This window comes from Barbus barbus, assembly GCF_936440315.1.
Source record: "Barbus barbus genome assembly, chromosome: 47".
NCBI classification, from domain to species: domain Eukaryota; kingdom Metazoa; phylum Chordata; class Actinopteri; order Cypriniformes; family Cyprinidae; genus Barbus; species Barbus barbus.
In genome coordinates this window covers 21,654,203-21,676,427 of record NC_136725.1, presented here as the reverse complement: position 1 = coordinate 21,676,427, position 22,225 = coordinate 21,654,203, and the positions used below count along the sequence as shown (strand labels likewise).

At 32.8% G+C, this 22,225-nt stretch overlaps 1 protein-coding gene across 1 annotated transcript in view; it reads left to right on the top strand.

The window, feature by feature from the left end:
* Nucleotides 1-1,867: 1,867 nt before the first annotated feature.
* Nucleotides 1,868-22,225, top strand: part of LOC306865916 (ras-related protein Rab-3C-like) — a 26,052-nt gene continuing 5,694 nt past the window's right edge. Inside the window, exons 1-4 of the mRNA XM_079410767.1 lie at nucleotides 1,868-1,959; nucleotides 3,162-3,371; nucleotides 15,305-15,423; nucleotides 20,582-20,706. Of these exons, the coding sequence (XP_079266893.1) occupies nucleotides 1,936-1,959; nucleotides 3,162-3,371; nucleotides 15,305-15,423; nucleotides 20,582-20,706 (478 nt within the window). The 5' untranslated portion in view covers nucleotides 1,868-1,935. The remainder of the gene's footprint in view (nucleotides 1,960-3,161; nucleotides 3,372-15,304; nucleotides 15,424-20,581; nucleotides 20,707-22,225) is intronic.

Here is a 22,225-nt window from a genome sequence, read left to right as displayed (position 1 = left end):
ACTGGAATGTGTTCAATAACAGCATCACTGTAAAGCATCTCAGGGCAAACATATCGCTTGTTTAACTTAAGGATCCATTATATTGTTTGTAGGATTACAATTAGAATCAGAAGCTGTTCCTACTTCCAGGTATTAAAGTCTAACAACAAAATTTTAAACAGAAATGCATTGTAAAAATAAAATAAAAAATGGTTTCAAGAAAATCACCACCCCTGGAACACACACACACACACATTTACACACTTATTATTAGGTCAAAAATTAAAACTTAAAAATTTGAAAGAAAGATTAGAGAAATGAGAAATGTTGTTGAGATTAAGTCGTCTTACTAAAATAACTAAAACCAAAAATGAAATAAAAAATTTAAAGCTAAATAGAAATATACAACGAAACTAATACAAAATACAAAAAGAACATTTAAACAAATTAAAACTGAAAATATAAAAATAAAAGCCATATTTATAAATACTATAGAAGTATATGCATAGTACTAAAATAAAATCATTGTATCACTGCTGTGAGTAATTGAGTAAACTGAATCTGTTTTAGTTCAATTTTAATGAATTTTTAGTAAGCTACTCTTGTCGAAATATTGAAATAACAATTGGAATTATTATTAACGTTCCTTTAGATTTGTTTTAGACATTTATACTTATATAAATTCAGGCTCATTCAGAAATGCTTTATTTTAATATTTTATAGCTAAATATTTTATAGATACCTATATTAAAATTCGTTTTGCTATGACTAAAAAACATCTCCATTATTCTATGCAGACTGAATATTTTAATGATATATAGGTCGATTAGTCCGTGAGGGCTCTTTAATAGCACTTACACTGGAGCGGCCGGTAGAGCTCGCGCTGCTGCAACAATCCGACTGCAGCCAAACAAACAAAACGTGCTCCAACCATCTTTGTGTTTTAAACTTGCCTGTAAATGTTTCTAAATGCCGCAGTGAAGATGAAATCAAACTGAAACATGTCCTCATCTCAATCGATACCGCTGACAGAGTCTCTAGGCACTGAAATATTGAGCAAAATCTAAATATTAATCTGTCTAGGACACTAAAGAAGGCCATCTTTTAACTTAAAATATATTTGAATGTGAGAATGTTTGCCTTACCTACTTCCTGCCAGGGTTTTCAGAGGCTAAAACGATTGACAGATACCAAACCAGTGAGATTTAAGACATCTGGACTTCTGCAAATCTCTGGTAAACATACTTAATATACAAACCTGTTAAAAATAGCATTCTGTGAATAAATATGTTAAGAATCTAAAATATTTCCTATTATAATTACAATATAAAAGGGCTACTACTACAATAATAATAATACAATTATTAGGCCTATACATTATTATTTTTAATCCAGTAGGATTTTAATCTATTTTACTGCAAAAAAAAATTAAAAAAGAAATGTTTCTCAACTAATTTATTTCTAGTTCATTAGAAACTAATTTAAAATTGTATTTATATATAAATATATTGTTTATTTATACATAAATTATATACATCTTGAATTCGGATTTAAACGTTTTGGATATTAGTAAAGTAAGGTCTGTTGTTAACATGATTTGGAGAGGTTTGTTGTTCTATATTAGTTAGCTAATCTCAAACGTGAATTTTGAAAATTATTCAAAGTCAATTGTTAACATATTATAAGAGTATTGTTTTACTGTGCAATACAAGCTGGATATTTGATAATCAATCGAAAACACCAAGTGTCTTCCGGGGTTTAGGACTACAAACTGCTCATTTCGAGAAAACTACAATTCCCAGCAGCAAGCGCGACTGAGTGACGTTGGCACGGCCGGGAGCGCGCACAGCACAGCACAGCAGAGCTGCTGATGCTGATGCTCAGAGGACACGGAGTGATCCGAGCATCACCGGGAACCGACTGAATTCGTGCCAAATCTCTTTGGGCTTCGGTAGGATGCGTCAGGACGGATCAATGCAGGTTTGAACTTGTCTTTTTAAAGCTTATGTTGTCATATGTGGCTTTATAATATTAAGTTGTTTCATTGTAATTCCAGTTTTCCTGAGCATTTCCGAATTGTATAGAAATGAATATAAAGCGAAATGTATCATATAACGTATTAACCTCGTTCTCACCATAATTAAATCTGTCGTTATGGTCAAATGAACGTAAGGGTGAATAAAATGGACATTTGTTATTGATGGAAACACACCCAAACCCTCTGTAATGTGGGGGTTGGGGGAATAGTCCTGTACTAAAGCATTTAATAGCTTTTAATCGCTTCCTCTCTGTACATTGATAATTATCATAATTAAAAGATTGTCAGCTTGATTGTATTTTTAAGATGGTGTTTGAGGGTGGGTTTTATGGATGATTTATTTCAGCCAATTACAAGCTCTAAATTTGATTAATGTCAAGCGTAAGTAAAATGTGACATTTGTTATTGTGTTAAACATTTAGTTTGTTTGCACGTGTAATGTGTAGAAGCTCAATAGGCCTGTACTTCTCAAAGCCAGTTCACAAGTTTCGTCTATACTGTTATTTAAACCATACGTCAATTTTTTTTATAATTATAGACCGATAATCGGTTTACCCAAATAATCTTAAAATTTTTACTGTACTGCCAACACCATTGTAATTTTTAAATTTTGTATATATATATATATTAGGCTGTATGTATAAATACAAAGTATATAGTGTTTTTCGCAGTTATTCCTTAGATATGCATGAAGTAATAGATTTGATATTACAATAAAAATGAAAATGTATTTAGATTCATTTAGATTGCAAAAAAATATGTAATACAGTAAAAAATGACAAATTAAAATATGTTAGCAGACAATTAAAACAAAGATAATATCGATCATCAAAAATAATAACAATGTCATTATTATCAGACAACTTTAATTAATCCAAATGTTTCTGTTAATAAATAGCAGTATAGTGTTTGTTTTTAAACTGTTAGTTTAAAATGCCTTGATTAGTGTCCACTATCTTATTAAATGTAGCTGCATAATAGATGCAGATAAGCTTTTTGTTGATTTATCGGTGCAGATAAAATGTCTGTTTTGTTGGTTTATCGGTGCAGATAAAATGTCTGTTTTGTTGATTTATCGGTGCAGATAAAATGCACATCTGTGTTGTCGAAGCGGTTTGTTCGAAAGCGTCTTTTCTCGTTCCAGATGGCTGCGACACAGAAAGAAGGATCTGACCAGAACTTCGATTACATGTTCAAACTGCTGATCATCGGCAACAGCAGTGTAGGAAAGACGTCGTTTCTCTTCCGGTACGCTGACGACGCCTTCACGTCAGCGTTTGTGAGCACGGTGGGCATCGATTTCAAAGTCAAAACTGTCTACAAGAACGACAAGAGAATCAAACTGCAGATATGGGTGAGTTGGCCTACATTAGACAGCAGGTTTCATTAGACTAGCTGTGTCGCTTGAAATGAGGCCGGTTAAATTGATGTCTTGCTTGCCCCAGGTCAGTGCTTCTCAACTGGTGGGTTGCAATCCACTAAATTAGACACATGTCAGCATTCTCTAGTTCGATATTCTCTCCTTCTCAAAAGTAAATAGTACATCTGACTCCTTGTGCATGGATATGCATTGCCTAGGTTGCTGAATTTCATTGCTCTATTTAATATGATTGGTAAACTAATCTATGACGAGATCTGAAATACTAAGCAAAAGTCACTTTGTTGCATCATATTTCGAGACAGGTTACTTACCAAATTCAGTCTTTTTGGCACAAACGTATGAGTCAGTGTGACTCAAAATGGCTGAAATGCTCAAAGCAGGTGGTGAACAAACATGATGGATAAAAGTGGCTTAGTGCAATGATGTTTTGTACATTTGTTAGACGTCTAGTATGCATGCTTTCAGAAACCAGACAGATATAGGAAGGTTTTTATGTTTTAAACCGACTGATTTCATTCATGCAATTGGAGATTCAGTTTCGCCATAGTGATTCAGCCCTTGGAGAATCATCTTTTCATGACACCAACTATAGTTTTCTTAAATACGGATTGATTGAAAAGCAATAATGTTTTTTATAGGTAATACACAAGTTGTATGGAAAGTAGCCTAAAGCAAATGCCTGTGTTGAAAATTGCTGCATGGGGTTTCCGAACTGATTGGCATTGACGTCATTGATTCAATAACATCATTATTTTAACGGCATGTGTGGAGAGCGAATGCTGATTGATTGCTCGTTCAGACAGTTTTACATCAACCTGAGTTCCATAGTCAGTGATTATATGATCAATCTTTCATTTTTACACAAGCACAGCTGTTATTAAAGGGGTCATTCACCGCTGGCAAGATAGAATTTGAATAAAAGTTGTCAGTCTATGCAATAGTTAAAAAATAAATAAAGAAATTGGTGCCAAATGCTCGAAAAAACTGTGAAAAAGGGCTGTGGAAAAGAAAGGTAGGTGAATATCTTAGTGCAGGCAAAACAGAAAAATAACACACATTATTCATTTACTTATATTATCAACAATGTAGCAATACAAAACTGTATTTTTCTTTATTAATACCAAGAAAAGTATAATACATTTTTAGCTCAATTTTTCTTCCAGTGAATTTGCATTTTCAACACTTTGCCTTTAACAGGCAAAACATGCAAAAATGTAGTTTATAAAAAAGCCCTGGAGCTTACTACTGTGATTTTAATGATACAAGCTGGTTGAAAATCGGTGAACTCATCATTTAACTGCTTATTTAATGCTTTTATATCAATAAATTGTTTGCTCATAATTATTTTAGTTGAAGATTGTGTTGTAAACTGTAAGCACTGGGATGTCTGAGAAATCCCACTTTTTTTAAAGAAATACATTTTTAGCGTAGTAAAGGTTGAATGATCTTTTTTTGTTTGATTAAATACTGTTGTTGCACTATTATATACATTATTTCTCAAAACGCAACCTAGGACATTTCAGTATGTAGGACATGAGTTTATCACAGAATAAACATGGTAAAACATTCTCAAGGGTCTTTATAGCTCCTGTGGTTCTATTATATTAGCCAGATGTAGAGGACAGGAACAGCTGGGCTCAATGGTTTTGTTCCAGGAAGCGCAGCCGCATCAGCTATGAATCATGTGTCTCATTCAGCGCCGTGAGAATAGCTCATTTAGCATTATAGATCTGAGCGGCTTCATTTTGCGTTTCAAGAATGCAAGTCAATCAATCCAGTGAAAAGCTTTCCAATCTGTCCCGGCATGCCATTTAAAGTGACAATGCACATCTCAGAATGCCTGATAATTACTGTGCTAGGCCAAAAAGTGACAAGTAAATTTATTCCTGTTGTTAAGGCAACATGTTAAAGCTAACAAGCTAAACTTGCATAGCTCTGATAGAACGCATCCATTATAAACAGAGTTGTGTGCATTCCAAGTGCTCTGCATACCCCTTGCTCTCAATGAAGAGGGTTGTAGAAGTGTGTCAAGAAACTAGACTCTCAGATATCACCTCACGCTCGTTGTGGAGATGTTACAATGAACTAATTACTAGTTTCTGAGAAGAAACATAATAGGAAGTGTTCCCACGTACCTCACATGTATTATGAAGATCAGTCTGTGATCACCTGACAACTCTGAACCTGCTCTAATCGCACAACATCCGGCATATGGAGAGTTCACTTACTGCATTTCACAGTATACACTGTATTTAATCTATATCAGTATTATATTATTTTAATATTGCCAGCTGAAATCCATGACAGCTTAATTAACTAACAAATTAATGCAATACTTGTTTAATTTTATATTGATTGTCTCTGATATATATATATATATATGCATGTATATGTGTAAGTATGTGTGTGTGTATATATATATATATATAAAACATGGAGTTTAATGATAGCAAGTGAAATTTCCTTTGCATAACATTTACTAAAATTGGCTTTGCTGAAATTGTTTGTAGATTAAGGAGTTCACTGTAACAGTATACATATATAATTAATATTAATTTATCTATTAGTCAAGCCAGTTTCTCAACAAACAAAAAAAACAATGGATAATAAATATTTGCAGTTTCTAATATTTCTGAGTGAATATTGTGTATAATAATTTATAAATTAATATTAATAATGTTATTACATTTTTCCTTTAAATGTTGTGAAGTCATTAAGGTTTTTGAGTAAATTGAGGAAATATTGTATATAATCTCACTTGTTATCATTAAACTGCACGTATATATATATATATATACAGTTGAAACCAGATATTTACATACACTTCAGAAAAAAACACAAAAACGTTTTTTTCTTTACTGTCAAACATTAAATCAGAGTAAACTTTTTCTGTTTAGATCAATAAATATTAACATATTTTCTGCATTTGTTAAATGTCAGAATGGAGCGAGGGAGAATTTTTATGTATTTTTTTTATCACTTTCATCAAAGTCAGAAGTATACGTAATATATGTGTATGTATGTATATGTAATATACACAATATTTAGCCAGAATTCACTCAAAAACCTTTGCAACAAAAAACTTTAATATATTGTCTCAATGCGGTATGGAATTCACTGAACACAATATTAGAATGAATAGAATTTATAATTTGAAAAATGGCTGACAGTCTTAAAATATTCAAATGTCTTATCACTGCTTACAATCAAAAATACAGAATGTTTGCTTTCTGTCTTGTATTTTATCATTTATAGCCTACTTAGTTGCTTATTAAATTAGCATCTAATATCTGTAATCTTATTTGCAGTCATGGGATGGGAGTGTAATTAATATCAGTTTAGTATTAGATTTAAAAATCTTCCAGTCCTGTGCTTTAAACGCTTCATTTCTTCCCAAAAATTCTGTACGTTTGTCGTCTGTGCATCGTGGTCAGAGGAGACGCCACCACTGATGACATGACTATTCATCTCGAGCTATTTTTACACTCACTCGTTCAACCACGAAGCCTTTTGGGGGAAATCGTAGAGGTAGAACGAGGAGGTGAGTGAGTTCATGTGTGTGTGCGTGCATGTTTTCTTTCCCCCATGGCATACGGCTCCTGTCCTTTCATTCACAGAGATTTTCTCTATGCTCTTGTGTGCACGCAGTTCTGAAATCAAAAGTCCTAAAAGCGATGCTAAATTTGTTCGCTTGAATGGTGCCTGTGTTGTTATGATAAGAAATCTGAAGAACCAAAAGAAAACTAAAGGCCTTTCAGCTGAAAAAAAAAAACAGACATTTGAAAACCTAATTTATCATTGAAACAACATTAATATTCTTCCGGAAATGAAATCATGCCAAGAAATCATTCATTTGAAGAACATTCTTGAAGAACAGAAGTAAAGAAGATCATATCTGATGCTTAATATCAGGGTTAGTATGGGTAACTAAAACTAAAAAATCATAAAACAGTTTTTGTTACTTAAAACAATTAAAATCAAATTAAAACTAAATTAAAACATTAATGAAAACTATAATAGTATCTCATTCTTAATAATACTAAAATAACCCTGCTTAATATTCAGTTATATGGGGCAAAAATTTATAGGGGCGGGTTTAACAGAATTTGAAACCAATAAAAAAAATCAGTCATTAAATGTCCTAATGCTCAGTGCCTGTTTTAGTCATATTTGCTTTTGCCAAAAATAACAGTCTTGCCAGACACAAGCATATTCCGACACATTGGAACTTGACTTCCATTATAAAAAGATGTCTGCGCTAGTTTGCTAGGTGTTAGATTTTGTGGTATAAACTACGAGTTTTAACCATCATTAACTGTGGTGATATGGTAGGTGTGACATTTCTTCATTGCGGTTCTCTGTCTTTGTGCTTTGACTTGCTGTCTGTGAATTTTTTTGCAAGCGTGAACTGATTTCTTTAAAGAACTCTGCTCGAGCATCTCTCCCTCAGACTGTGAAAGTGTCAGCTGTTTTTTACCAGTCCTCATTTGCTCAGCTGCTGATCTGAAGTATTTTCGCTCACTCACAGCATTCACCCTTCTAAATCAAATCAGTGCTCTCGGTCTAGCAGTGGCCCCGCTCCCAAGCGGCCCCAGAGGACGGAGGTAACCGCCCATCTCCTAAATGACTCACTCACATTGTCTAACGTTAATTTATTGGCCCAATGAAAGGATAAAGGGTTAGTCCACACAAGTCGCAGATCAATAAAACTCAGTTTGGGATCTGGAGCGTCTCCAGACGCATGAATCTCTCGGATGGCGTGCAAACATACCTGCCCTGTCAGAATGAGGGCGACGCATTAACGAACATACGCATTAACGAACCGCCACTTTGCCATACAAGACATGAAAGCCACACTCTCTCTCTTTTCTAATCCTTTAATGCTCAAAGGAGGAAAATCAAACATCATTTGAGCTTGAAAATCTCATATTTCCTGTTTTTTTGTTTGTTTTTTTTGTTAAAAAGTAGTTAATGCATTTTTAATGCAAAAACATATTTAAAGTTTTAATTTATATAGGTCATTATAGTGTTTACCTGCATATATTTATGCATACAAAAATATTATAAATAATTGTATTATTATAAAATATAAACAAATAATAAATATTTAAATTATAGAATTTAAATACTATATATATTACATGTGCTATATAAATAATAGGTTTTCCTGTTTTAGTATATATAGTATATATTACTGTCCGTACAATTTTTTCAAAATAAATAATTGTATTTTTGAATTAATAAATAATATTATTAATATTAATAAGCAAATTTTAAATGGATTTCAGCACAAATGTTTTCAACTGATAATAGTAAGAAATGTTCTTTGAGCCTCAAATCAGTGTCATGAGCCGGGTTTGATTCCGGTTTTCTTTTTCTTTCTATTTCTTGCTCTGCCTCCTAGATTCGCACTGATTGGGACAGCACCTGTTTCCTTTTGACGCTGATTTGTTCCTCTATTTCTCTCTGTGTGTTACTAGACTTCTTTGTCAGATTATTGTGCTTCGCAGCCATTCTGCCAGCTCTCTTTCTATCGACTATTGTTACTCTGTTGTGTTTTGTCAAGAACAGTCCTGTCTAGTCAAGTCGAGTCCTGTCGAGTGTCTGACCTTATAAGTGAAGTGACATACTGCCAAGTATGGTGACCCATACTCGGAATTCGTGCTCTGCATTTAACCCATCCAATGTGCACACACACAGCAGTGAACACACACACACCGTGAACACACACCCGGAGCAGTGGGCAGCCATTTATGCTGCGGCGCCCGGGGAGCAGTTGGGGGTTCGGTGCCTTGCTCAAGGGCACCTCAGTCGTGGTATTGAGGATGGAGAGAGCGCTGGACATTCACTCCCCCCACCTACAATCCCTGCCGGCCCGAGACTCGAACCCGCAACCTTTGGATTACAAGTCCAACTCTCTAACCATTAGGCCACTACTTCCCCGGCCACGACTTCCCTCTGTCTTATCCCAAATTTATCTTATCCCAAACTTATCTCTGCCCAGTCTCCCAGTTGTCGGCGGCCAGTGGTCCGTTTGCCTCCGGGTGCTCCCCTCCGGACTGTACTGCCTTCTGTGGAAGTTGCCGCTCGTCACTCAAGCCGGGACCGCACTCCTTCTTGTACAAGTCAAGTCTGCTTCTTTGTTCCAGTTTTCTTCTGAATGTTTTTCCAGTTCTGCAAATGCCTTATCCGGCTAGCAAACAACAGACTGCCTGAGTTCGTTTTTTTGGACAATAAATTCTGTTTTGACTTGCCTTTGCCTCTGGGTCCCTTTGTGTTGTGACAATTAGTATATTAGATTGATTTATGAAGGATCATGTGACACTGAAGTCTGGAGTAATGATGCTTAAAATTCAGATTTGCATCATAGGAATAAATCACATTTTACAATATATTCAAATAGAAAACAGCTATTCTAAATTGTAAAAATATTTCACAATATTACTGTTTTTCCTGTATTTTTGATCATATAAATGCAGCCTTGAAGAGACTTTCAAAACCATAAAATCTCACTGACCCCAAATCTTCCTTCCTGTGTCACAGTGTATGATGTTGTTGTGTTGTCTCCATTATAAGTCAGAGCACTTTTGACAGCTTGACCATTCAACAGTACCAGTCTCACATCTGAGTCTGTTACAGTAATGACTCCATCATCTTCTCTGTCTTTCAGAGAACATCATTTCAGCCTTTTGTTTGGGAACCAATGAGTAAGAGACAGAAAAGGCTGTGCGTAAACCAAATCTGTGCTATAAGAACATTTATTACAAGCATCTAATGGGTGTTTTAGAGGCGGTGAAATTAAGGATATAATTATTTTAAAGTAAGCCAGTTTTCCTTGTTTCCAAACATGTGCACGACTTAATATATTGTCATTTTGACCAAAATAGTTCTCTGTTTTAGCTACTGTATCACTGTTTTGCCTTGATGTGGTGTTGTTTACCCGTAGACATCATTTTAATTCCCTGAACACTTTTAACATTGACATCTCTCCGCTCACACTGACTCACATTAGTGTCATGCTTCACTAGCATTACGTGTGCCGGATATGAAGCTCTTCTGCTTGCATTAGACTCACATGAATCATCCATCTGCTTCACTCATCTTATAGCGCTCTCTTTCTGTTTGGAAAATATTGAATGTACGGCTGTCAAATAAAATGCTGATTTAATTATTTAAACATTAATGCATATTTTTTGTTTTTATTTATTTAAAAAAAAAAATACTTTATGAACTTTATAAAGGTATATGTGACCCTGGACCACAAAACCAGTCTTAAGTAGCTGGGGTATATTTGTAGCAATGGGTTAAAATTATCGATTTTTCTTTTATGTATTATTAGGATATTAAGTAGAGATCATGTTCCATGAAGATATTTTGTAAATTTCCTACCATAAATATATTAAAACTTAATTTTTGATTAGTAATATGCATTGCTAAGAACTTCATTTGAACAACTTTAAAGGCGATTTTCTCAGTATTTTGATTTTTTTTGTACCCTCAGATTCCAGATTTTCAAATAGTTGTATCTCGGCCAAATATTGTCCTATAATAACAAACCATACATCAATGGAAAGCTTATTTATTCAGCTTTCAGATGATGTATAAATCTCGATTTTGAAAAATTTACACTTATGACTGGTTTTGTGGTCCAGGGTCACATATTTTCTTATGCCTGATTTTTATTTTATTTTATAGTTGTCATTTTTTTAATTTGTATTTTCATTTTCATTTTTCATTTGTTTATTGGAATGTAATAGTAATTTCTTATTTTATCATTTATTTTTAAATATTTTTATTATTTAATCATCATTTTCTCATTTATTCATTTTTTGTGCATTATATTTATTGTGATATTTTTGAATTTTCAGACTCATAAACAACACAATCACAAGACAGGGTGAAACATTACACAAACAAAAACTGTGGGAAGTCGTGGCCTAATGGTTAGAGAGTTGGACTTGTAATCCAAAGGTTGTGGGTTCGAGTCTCGGGCCGGCAGGGATTGTAGGTGGGGGAGTGAATGTACAGCGCTCTCTCCACCCTCAATACCACGACTGAGGTGCCCTTGAGCAAGGCACCGAACCCCCAACTGCTCCCCGGGCGCTGCAGCATAAATGGCTGCCCACTGCTCCGGGTGTGTGTTCACGGTGTGTGTGTGTTCACTGCTGTGTGTGTGTGTGTTCACTGCTGTGTGTGTGTGTGTTCACTGCTGTGTGTGTGCACGTTGGATGGGTTAAATGCAGAGCACGAATTCCGGGTATGGGTCACCATACTTGGCTGAATGTCACTTCACTTCACAAGTAGGGGAAGAAAAAGAGGGGAAAAACCCTCCTTCGATTAGATTCAATTTTGCAGATAACCACATCGCCAAGTAAAGGCAAAGGGGGTTCAAAGCAACTTTTTGCACAATATGACATCATAGACGAGGTGAAATAATAGTGTAATAACTATTATAACTATTATAAAATAATAATAATAGGTAACAACCTAGGCCTTTTTACCTCACAAGGGCGTTACTTAAGAAAAATGACCGCATTGAATGACCAAATGAACCACCATTGACCAAATTAATAATTTTTAAAATTATTTCTGATGCTATGTTTTCTTATGTCTGATTTTAAAAGCAGGACTGTCAATTTAACATGTTTATTTATATTAACAATTTTTTGTTTTTATGTATTTTATTTGTGTATTTGACTGCTAAATCTGCATTTTCTCATGATTTTATAGAGAATAAGAAATATTAAGAATAGGGCTGTCAATATAACATGTTGATTTAATTATTTATGATTAAATTATTTTTTAATTTATTTATTTTTAATATTTGTTTTATTTAATCATTGCTTATATTTATTTATTTTTCTGCTGATTTAATTACAGAAATTATATACTTATTTCATTATTTATTGTTATTATTTGATTATAATTTATTAGCTACTTTTTTCTAAAGTACAATATATAGGGTGATTTACTGGTCTGTCAGAATAATGTAAGTGATAAATTTGATTAATCGGTGGTTACATTTTTAATTGATCGACAGGCATAATTTAAACTCCAGCAGACTGTAGGAGTTATATGTACGCCGTGACAGTGAATCTGAGCGTGTTTCTCTCTCTGGAGGGCTCATGGACGAGTCTGACCAGCACCTGCTCAGGGAGCGACCGCATTTCGTTTGCTCTTATCAGCGGCTCTGTTTGTGGTAATTAGAGCCGTCCACTCGAGTCTGTGTGTCCAAACAGAAGCCTTTCACAGAGCCATAAAGAGATGCTCAGAGCCCATTTTATAATTGCTTGCGGTAGTAGATCACCATAAAGCCTCCTAATGGAGCCTGATACTTTATTTTGTGGCTGACCGGTCTGTGTGTGTGTGAATGTGTTTGCTTATCTCTGTGTGTGTGTGTGTGTGTGTGTGTGTGTGTGAGTAAGGTGTGTGGTGGCTCATTGGATCTGTCTGTGGCAGATAAGAGCACACACTCTGCAGGCCGTGCAGGATTGGGGTTTTAGCGGTTTGTCACGGTCCGCTGCACACTAGAGAGCAGTGTTAGTGGCCCATGGAAGACTACAGTCAATATGAAATCTAAATTGACTTGATATATGGACATGTACATCTCGGTCGTTTTGACTGATCAGTGCACATTACTGTAAAGATAAAAATGATGATCTTTGTAATCTGTGTCCAGAATGTACTAACATATTTCACTTCTAGAAGTAAAATTTGTTGCATTTTATTTTGATTTTAAAGAGCCTTTGTTATTCATGATGAGGGTTATTATAGATAAATAAAACTAAAACTTTAAAAAATATTTTGTTATTTAATAAAGTGCATGTTAACTGAAAGAAAAAGAAAAGAAGAACTGGAATTTATTTTAATTCAGTTGGTTTCCAATGAAACAGTTCTCTTTTTTTTCTTTCTTGTACTAAATTAACTAACAATACAACTTAAATAAAATTAATAAAAGCTATATTGACATAATGAAAACTAATAAAAATGGCAAACATACACAACAAACCTGGACTGGAACTTATTTTATTTTAGCTAGTTTCCAAGAAAACATTTCCCTTTTTAATTTAATTTAAATAAATAAATAAATAAATGAACCCTAATAAAATAAAAACTAGTATTAAATACATTGAAATATAAAAATTAAAATAATTCAGACTGTTAATAAAAACTAAAATAACAATTTAGTATCCTGCAATTATTATTATTATTACTATTTTTAACATGGTTTAATTTCTATATACTATAAATATTTTTACGTGTTTTTGTGCAATTTTGTGTGAAGCAGTTTTTAAAAAGGTTATTAAAAATAATATCTAAAAATGATCTGCAATTTTTATATCACAACATTAATTTGTGTCATCAGGATTTTCTTTGGTCTGTAATTCTCATTTTGCTATTATTTTATTTGGAGGAGTTGAAACTGAGCTCATTATGAGCTTATTAACATATGATCGCCCACTTTTACATATCAAAAGCCATTCAGTATTCAGCAGCTTGATGAACAACCATCATAACAATATAACAAAGCACAGAGAAAGTGGGAATGGTCATTTAAACTAAATTCTGCTGTTTTTAATGCAAGAATCCTTGAGTAACATTATAACTGGGCAGCTTGGAGAAATGACATGCTACAAAAGTGTAAAAATACGACCCTTTAAGGTCCATAATTTGCTCTATTGCATCCACCCACCCAGCCTGCCTGCCGAACTGCTCGATCGCCATGGTAACCCCTGGCAGGTCTCCGCTTCCTCCTTGGCCCTGCTAAATTTGGGAACAATCTGGAATCTGGAAGACGTTAAATGTTAAATGACTCGGCTTTATCACGCCTGCTGAAATGTTAAATTAATATTTAAATGATAAGAAATACATATACCTTCAATCAAATCTCAAATTTGCTTTGAGGTTCTTCATACAATAATGAACTACACTGCTGTATATACTTTGAAACCTAGAAATTGCTAGTAAATTTCACAAATAATTACAAAGAAATAGCAAGTAGCACATTGAATTAAACATGACATTTTGAAGTAGAAAGACTGAAATACTATGTGCTTGTAAACACTTCAATATTCCATCTTTTTTGTACATTGAAAAAAAATGGTGTAGAATTTACTTCGAAACTGTCACTCAGAAATTGTACAATGGCTAGTTTAAGTAAAGTGACTGAAAAATATTTTCTTGTAAACATACAGTACTTCAATAACTACTGAAAAGTCATAGATACAGGAATCATAAATTCTAGCAAAATACTGCTGTAAAATCATTGTAAACTCATAAAGAAGATTGATTCATATTTTGATGCCAGAGATGACCAGTAGTAAGTTGTAATGTTAACTGTACTATTGTATTTTGGTGTAAACTATGATGAAAAGTATGGAAGCCTATTTATGCCACAGAATAAAAAATAAAAAAGGTAATTGTGACTTTTTATCTCACAATTCTGACTTTGTTTCTTTTCTTTCTTTTTTTTTTAGAATTCCAAATATAAAATAAAAATGTAATTTGTAAATGAATAAAATGTAATATATAATTGTATATAATCTAATAATTTTATAGATTATAAAAAATAGTAATTTATAATTTAATGTAATATTTTAATTATATATATATGTGTGTGTGCACAATTCATATAAGATATACATTTATAAAATAATATTTGTTTTATAAAATATAAACAAAATTTTTAAAATAAAATTAAATATAAACAGAATTGCAAATATAAAGACAGAATTCCTACTTTTTCCTTGCCATTGCGAGTTTATATCTCACAATTAAGTTTATATCTCGAAATTCTTCTTTTTTTTAATTCTGTGGCAGAAACAGGCCTCCATCAAAAAAGTGTCTTTTAAACCTTTTCAAATGAGTGTCCAAACTAAGAAAGCTGTTTTGTGTGTATTTTCCAGGATACTGCCGGGCAGGAGAGATACCGCACCATCACCACGGCGTACTATCGTGGAGCCATGGGCTTCATCCTCATGTATGACATCACTAACGAGGATTCGTTCGGAGCGGTGCAGGACTGGTGAGTGACCCAGAGCCGTGTGGGAGGAGATGCGATCGCAGCCAATATCCCTGGATGAATCCTCACAGTCATACAGTGATCACGCAGGGCCTCTTCTGCAGTATTAGAAGCATTTCTGCATAACAGATTGTGTGTGTGTGTGTGTTAGCAGAACAAAACTGCAGTGTTTAACAGAACTGTATGTATGTTATTGTTACACCAACACAAGCGCCGTGAGTCTGACAGCCTGGAGGAAAGAGAAAATGTTCAGAGAAATATCTTCTTACACGTCACCACGAGCTTTAGTGACTCATTGGATAAATATAATAGTTATATCTAGGCTTTTACACAAAACTTTAAAGATATGTGACCAACAGAACTGTTAAACCTGAAGGAGATTTTTTTTGTAATATCAAAAAAAAAAAATTGCAATGCATTTTTTATATCACCACTAATATATATATATATATATACATATATATATGTGTGTGTGTGTGTGTGTGTATGTATATACAATGCCCTCCATAAGTATGTGCTGAAAACGGCTAATAATAAAATGTGATATTCTGTAGTTTTGTCTCATATTCATCTTTTAATCATATTTGTAAATGTCTTGACTCCACAGCCAACAGAGCAATTTTGTCTTTACTGTTCCAACACTTATGGAGGGGACTGTGTATATATATACAAAATGTTGGTCCTGTATTGTAATATTTGATATTTTGCTCTGCTCAGTGACTCACATCCGCTTTAACTAACATTAATTATAACATTAATTATATCATGACCTACATTCCATGGTCCAAATGAATCAAAATCAGTAGTTAATATTATTATTTTTAATTCAGAATTATTCATTTTTATTTTTATTTAGTATTAATAATTTTTTATTTTTTTATTTTTTTTATTAAGGATAAGTTGTGGTGAAGAAAGTGTATATTCTGATGAGTATAACTTAAAGCTTTTATATATAATGCATTGCAAATGTAGTTGTAATGCATGAATTATGCCTTGTAATGTACCTTTGTACGCATTGTATGATCTCATTAATAATTATAACCACATTTAAAACACATTTGAATACTTATCTATTTATTGTTGCACCTTTAGACAGTTAAAACTCATGACAAACAAACCTTCAGATATAATGCATTTTAACTATTACAATTATTTATGAAAAGATATAATGCAGTACAACATACATTATCAATACTTTAACGTGCATTATAAATAAAGGCTTTAAGTAAAGTGTTACCAAATAGACTTATACGGAATATTTTGTTTACAATAAGACGAAGAGAGTAAATCGGCTCGTTTCTGAATTCAGGTGGACTAAGTGGTCCACTGTGGGCAGTTAAAGAGACCTTTAGAGGAAAAGTGGCATCACTGAGTCTTCAGAAATTCATCTGGTTAATATTTAATAAGAGTCATTTAAATTTCTCTTAGTATTAAAGGGCAGCAGGGCTCGGTTCAGGGCTTTATGGATGCCACCCTATTGATCGGCTCCGCTGGGCGTTCGGCTGTGGTCAGTGAGCAGAGGTTGATCTAATTAGCATGAGAAGACAGACTAATGAACATCCTGATAGGAGGCTGAGGAACAAGAATAGAAGGAATATAGCGGAAAAAGATGACCCGGGTCAGCTGCTGAGTCATTACAACCGTGAGAAGACTTGACATCTGAGCTTTATGAGGTTATTAAGCAGAAATGAGACCTGAATTTACTGAAAGCACAGAGCTGCGGAGGTGAATTTGCAGTTATACTGCTTCAGCAGGAGATGTTATCTTCCCAAAGAAGTCGTTCACTCGGAAATTAAATTATGTCACCAAGTTGATGCTAATCTTTTCCATAGAATAAAAGAAAATGACAAAAAATTATAGATCTGGCACCATAAAAGTCAGCAAAAACCCTTAACATAAAGCACATCCTCATGAGGCTTGACATTCAGCTAAATATGGCTCGATTGTAATGTTACAAAACTAACAATATTCTAATAAGAATATAATACACTTTATATTTTTTTAAATATAATTAGAAATATTAATAAAAATAAATAAATGTATCTACTAAAAATATATTTTCATCTGTTAAATGTATTTGATAATATAAAAAATAATGACAATGTATATTGCTAGTAATAAATATATACTGTTTATATTGATATTGATATTATTTTTATTGTAATAATATTTAGATTAATATTTATGTTGAACATTTATATTAATACATTTAACAAATATAACATTAATAAATATATTGAATGTAATATAATAATAATAATACTTACATATATTTGTCTTTGTCAAAACTTTCCTGTCATCTTGGATTTGTTTTTCCACAAATTGTATAAATAAATATTTAAATATTTTATAGATAAATGTTTAGCTAAATACTTCTGTTCAACTCTATATTTAGTCATATAAATTAAATATTTTAACTTTATTTGTATTTATTTTTCTTTGTATTTATCTGTTTATGTAATTGTCTCTTTATTGTCACACATAATGTACACAAGTGTACAGATGGTGAAATTCTTAGGTTCAAGACTCTGTGCCATGGCAGTACAAGCAACAGGATATTAAAAATTTACAATATACATAAACAACAATATACATATTTGCACAATATACAATAAACAATGGACAGTTGTACACAGTATACAATACACATATTTCCATAATATACACAGTAAACTGTATTCTGAAGAGACTTATAGATGTATGTATAGCTTTTATATTGACTTACAGTAATGCATACTGTTAGTGTTCAGTGCAGTAGTTGTTAGTGCAGAAGAAGATGGAGCTGCATGTGTACATGTATTTCTAAAATTACAAAGATAATATACCCCTTTTTTGTAGATTTATTTGCCATGTACAGTTTTTTTTTTAAAGGTAGCAATAAATCCCTGAAATGAGTAGCCTGTAGTTCTGCAAGCTAAAGAGTCGAAGCGCTAGTGACAGTTTCTCTTATCGTCAGAATTGAGCTCAGAGAACAAACTGAGTCTGGCGTTACTCAAGAGACTCCAGCTGCGGTCAGTGAACTGACACCTAATTAAACCAGACGTATGTGAAAACACTGGAGAAACACAGAAACAACTCTTACCAGAGTCTCTGCAGCATCCCTACGACATACATGAGCAAACACTGTAATGTGTCGTGGGCTTCAGTGACGAACCCCCTTTGAATCTGTACCAGCTGTCTGCTGTTGCTATGGCACCAAAACAAGCCTTTAAAAACTGAGACGTGTATAAAACATTCGTTCTAAACGGGTGATGTGTTTGCAGATGTGAAGATGGAGCCCCGCATATGTTCAGGCCCAAACCTGCAGAAAAATGTAAATAAATAAATATAAATCATATTAAAATAAATAAATAATAAATAAGTAAATTTTAAATAGTAATTTTAAAAATCAATTTAAAATGAATCAATTAAAAATATAATAATAATAATAAATAATATTAATAAAAAATAAAGTTAAAAAGAATTTAAAAATGGGCGATGTATTTGCGTACAGGAGGATGGAGGCCCAAGCCTGTAGAAAATGATATATATATATATATATATATATATATATACAGTGCCCTCCATAAGTATTGGAACAATGAAGACAAAATTGCTCTGTTGGCTGTGGAGTCAAGAAATGTGAAAATATGATTAAAAGATGAATATGAGACAAAACTACAGAATGTCACATTTTATTATTAGCCGTTTCAACACATACATGTTTTACCAAATAAAAAGAACAGCACTTTTAGAGTTCATCCCACTCATTGATGTGAGTAAACAAACAAATATGAAAATGTGCAAAAAAATTAATGAAAGACTAAAAAATTTAGCTAAAGAATAAAAATAATTGGATCATGTGCTTGCAGATGAATATATACAAATAAATAAATATGAAGAAAACATAAATAAATGAAATAATAGAAAATAACGTTAAAATGTATAAAATAATTGGCTGATGTGTTTTCAGATGGAAAGATGAAGCCTTGCATATATGGAGGCCCAAACCAGCTGAAATTTAAAATCTATAAATAAATAACAATAAATTATTATAAGAATAAATAAAAATAAAATTGATAGTTAATGATTGAAAGAATGAAAAAAAAGATATAAATGTATATAAATAATTAAGTAATGTGTGTTTTCGGGTGGTAAGATGGAGCCCTGCATACACAGAGGCCCAAAACTGCAGAAAAATACAAATAATAGTTAAATAAATAATTTTTGCAAATAATTTAAAAAATACATTTTAAAATAAATCACTTTTAAAAAACATATGTAATAATAGTAAATAGTAGTAATAAAAATTAAAGTGAAAAATACAGGCGATGTATTTACAGACATGAGGATGGAGGCCTAAGCTTGTAGAAATTTAAAATAAATACATATAAAAATAAACTTATGAAAATGTACAAAAAATGAATGAAAGAATAAAAAATTAAGTAAGAGAATAAAAATAATTGAATGATGTGTTTGCAGATGGGAAGATGGAGCACTGCATATATGGCGCTCAAACCTACAGAATTTATAAATAAATAATTTAATTAATTAATTTGAAAAAATATTATATAATAAAATATAACGTTACAACGTATAAAATAATCGGGCGATGTGTTTTCAGATGGAAAGATGGAAAAATAAATGAATATAAATAAATAATTAATAAATAATAATTTTATGAGTAAATAATTTAAAAAAGTAAATAAAAAAATTGTGTTTTCGGGTGGTAAGATGGAGTCCTGCATATATGGAGGCCCAAACCTGCAGAAAGAAAATAATAAGAATTATAAATTTAAATAAGACAAAAAAAAAACGTAATTAATAAAAATGGGGGGAAAAGAAAGTTAAAATGAATATAAATAAAGTAAAAAAAAGTAATACAAAAGTTAGGACTACATTTAATATAAAAATTATTTTATATTAAATGAAATTTTTTTTTTTTGTTTTATAAATTTATTATTTATAAAAATAATTCCTTTATTTTCCTGTTATCTATTTATTTATTTCTGCATGTTTGGTCCTCCATATGCATATAAGGCAACGCATCAAGAAGTGTGTAAATAGGCCATGCACGATGCAGCATGTTCTTGCCGTGGCGCTCGCTCATATGCATACCTGTATGTGGGCCATAATTGCATTGTGAGAGTGAATCCTAACGTCCTTGCTTGTTTTTAAATAGGTCAACCCAGATAAAGACGTACTCCTGGGACAATGCGCAGGTCATCCTGGCGGGAAATAAGTGTGACATGGAAGAGGAGAGAGTTGTGTCTTCAGATAGTGGCAGACTGCTGGCAGAGCAGCTGGGTAAGTTCACTCGTCCTAACCTCATCCCAAAAACTGAGTTTGATTCCTCCAGAGACCAATTAGAAAGTTCTGGACCTGTGGAGCCAGTCAGGTGGGCAGCATGATTTCATTTTAACTAGTTTTGCTTCGAGACCCAAATTTTGCATTGGACATTAAATAGAGAGTGAACAGTGTTTTTTTTTTTAGTTTAATAGATTTATACATGTTTTTTTTTTAAGATGAGAGCATGGCATGCAACCTACAAGATGGTTACAGATAAATTTGCATCAAAATACAGATTTTAATTGGATGCAAAAACTTTGACTTCATCAACAAAGGATGGGAAGTGTGTTCTCCTTTTTGTAAAGTTGAAAGTCTATTGATTGTGTTGTTGATTGCATATTATTTTTAAAATTTAGTTTTGTATTTTTCTTTTTCTATCTATAAGCTGATCAGACATGTGACCTATTTTTGGGCAAAGACCCACTGGTTGTAATTACAGTTCTAAAATGACTTTAAATAAATCTCACCATCCATAAAAAGCCAAATTTTTGCTCGTATATGAGCACTGTGATGGAATATATACCTTAGACGGCTCTCATGTTTGCATATCTTCACTGTGCATTAATTAGAACATATGGAGGGAATTGCAGCTTTGACCTCAGGCAATAATTAAACGCATATAATTGGATGACACCTGAATGTGCGAACGGCTCAGACTAACACCGAACGGTGAAAATAGACACACTTACTGCATGTTTGGTGTGAAAGAGGACATACCCCTGCCATTTCCACACCATCACATCAATTACATTTCATTAGGGATTGTCATGATTTGGAAAAGAGCACATTGTGCCTACATAGGCAACTTCTAAGGCAGCAGCTATGAAATGTCACTGAATTAAGATGCTCAACATATTGTATATACAGTCAAACCAAAAATTATTCACACACCAGATATAATTTTTGATATTTTAATTTACTAGTGGGTGCAGGAAACTATAGTGGACTATCAGTAAAATTGATAAAAAATTTGGGACCAAAAATTATTCAGACACTTTGACCTTACCATGTTTTGCTCAACTGTTTTTCTTTAATTGCTAATGCGACCTTTTTACACCACAGACCGAACAAAATTAAGCATTACTTGGTAATTGGTTGAGCTAAATTGGTATTATCTAATTGTGTGCTTAAATTTAACAGCTGACAGCTCTTCAGCCTAATTCATTACATACCTTTCTATCAAAGTTATCTGACATTTTCAAGATGAATTTGTTCTGACACAGTTTAACTCTCAGTTCTTGTCATATTTTATTACCATTTTCTAAACCAGTGTTTTTTTTCAGGGGACCCCTATTTTAATATAAAAAAAATTAACCAAACCCCCCCCCCCCAAAAAGATAAAAATCGTTGTCATTATTTTATCTTTCTTATTAAAAAAATAAGAACAAAGATACACATTACAATAGGGATGCAGCGATTAACCGGTTTCGCGATTAACCACGCTTTAAAACGTCACGGTTAATTAATCGTAAAGGTT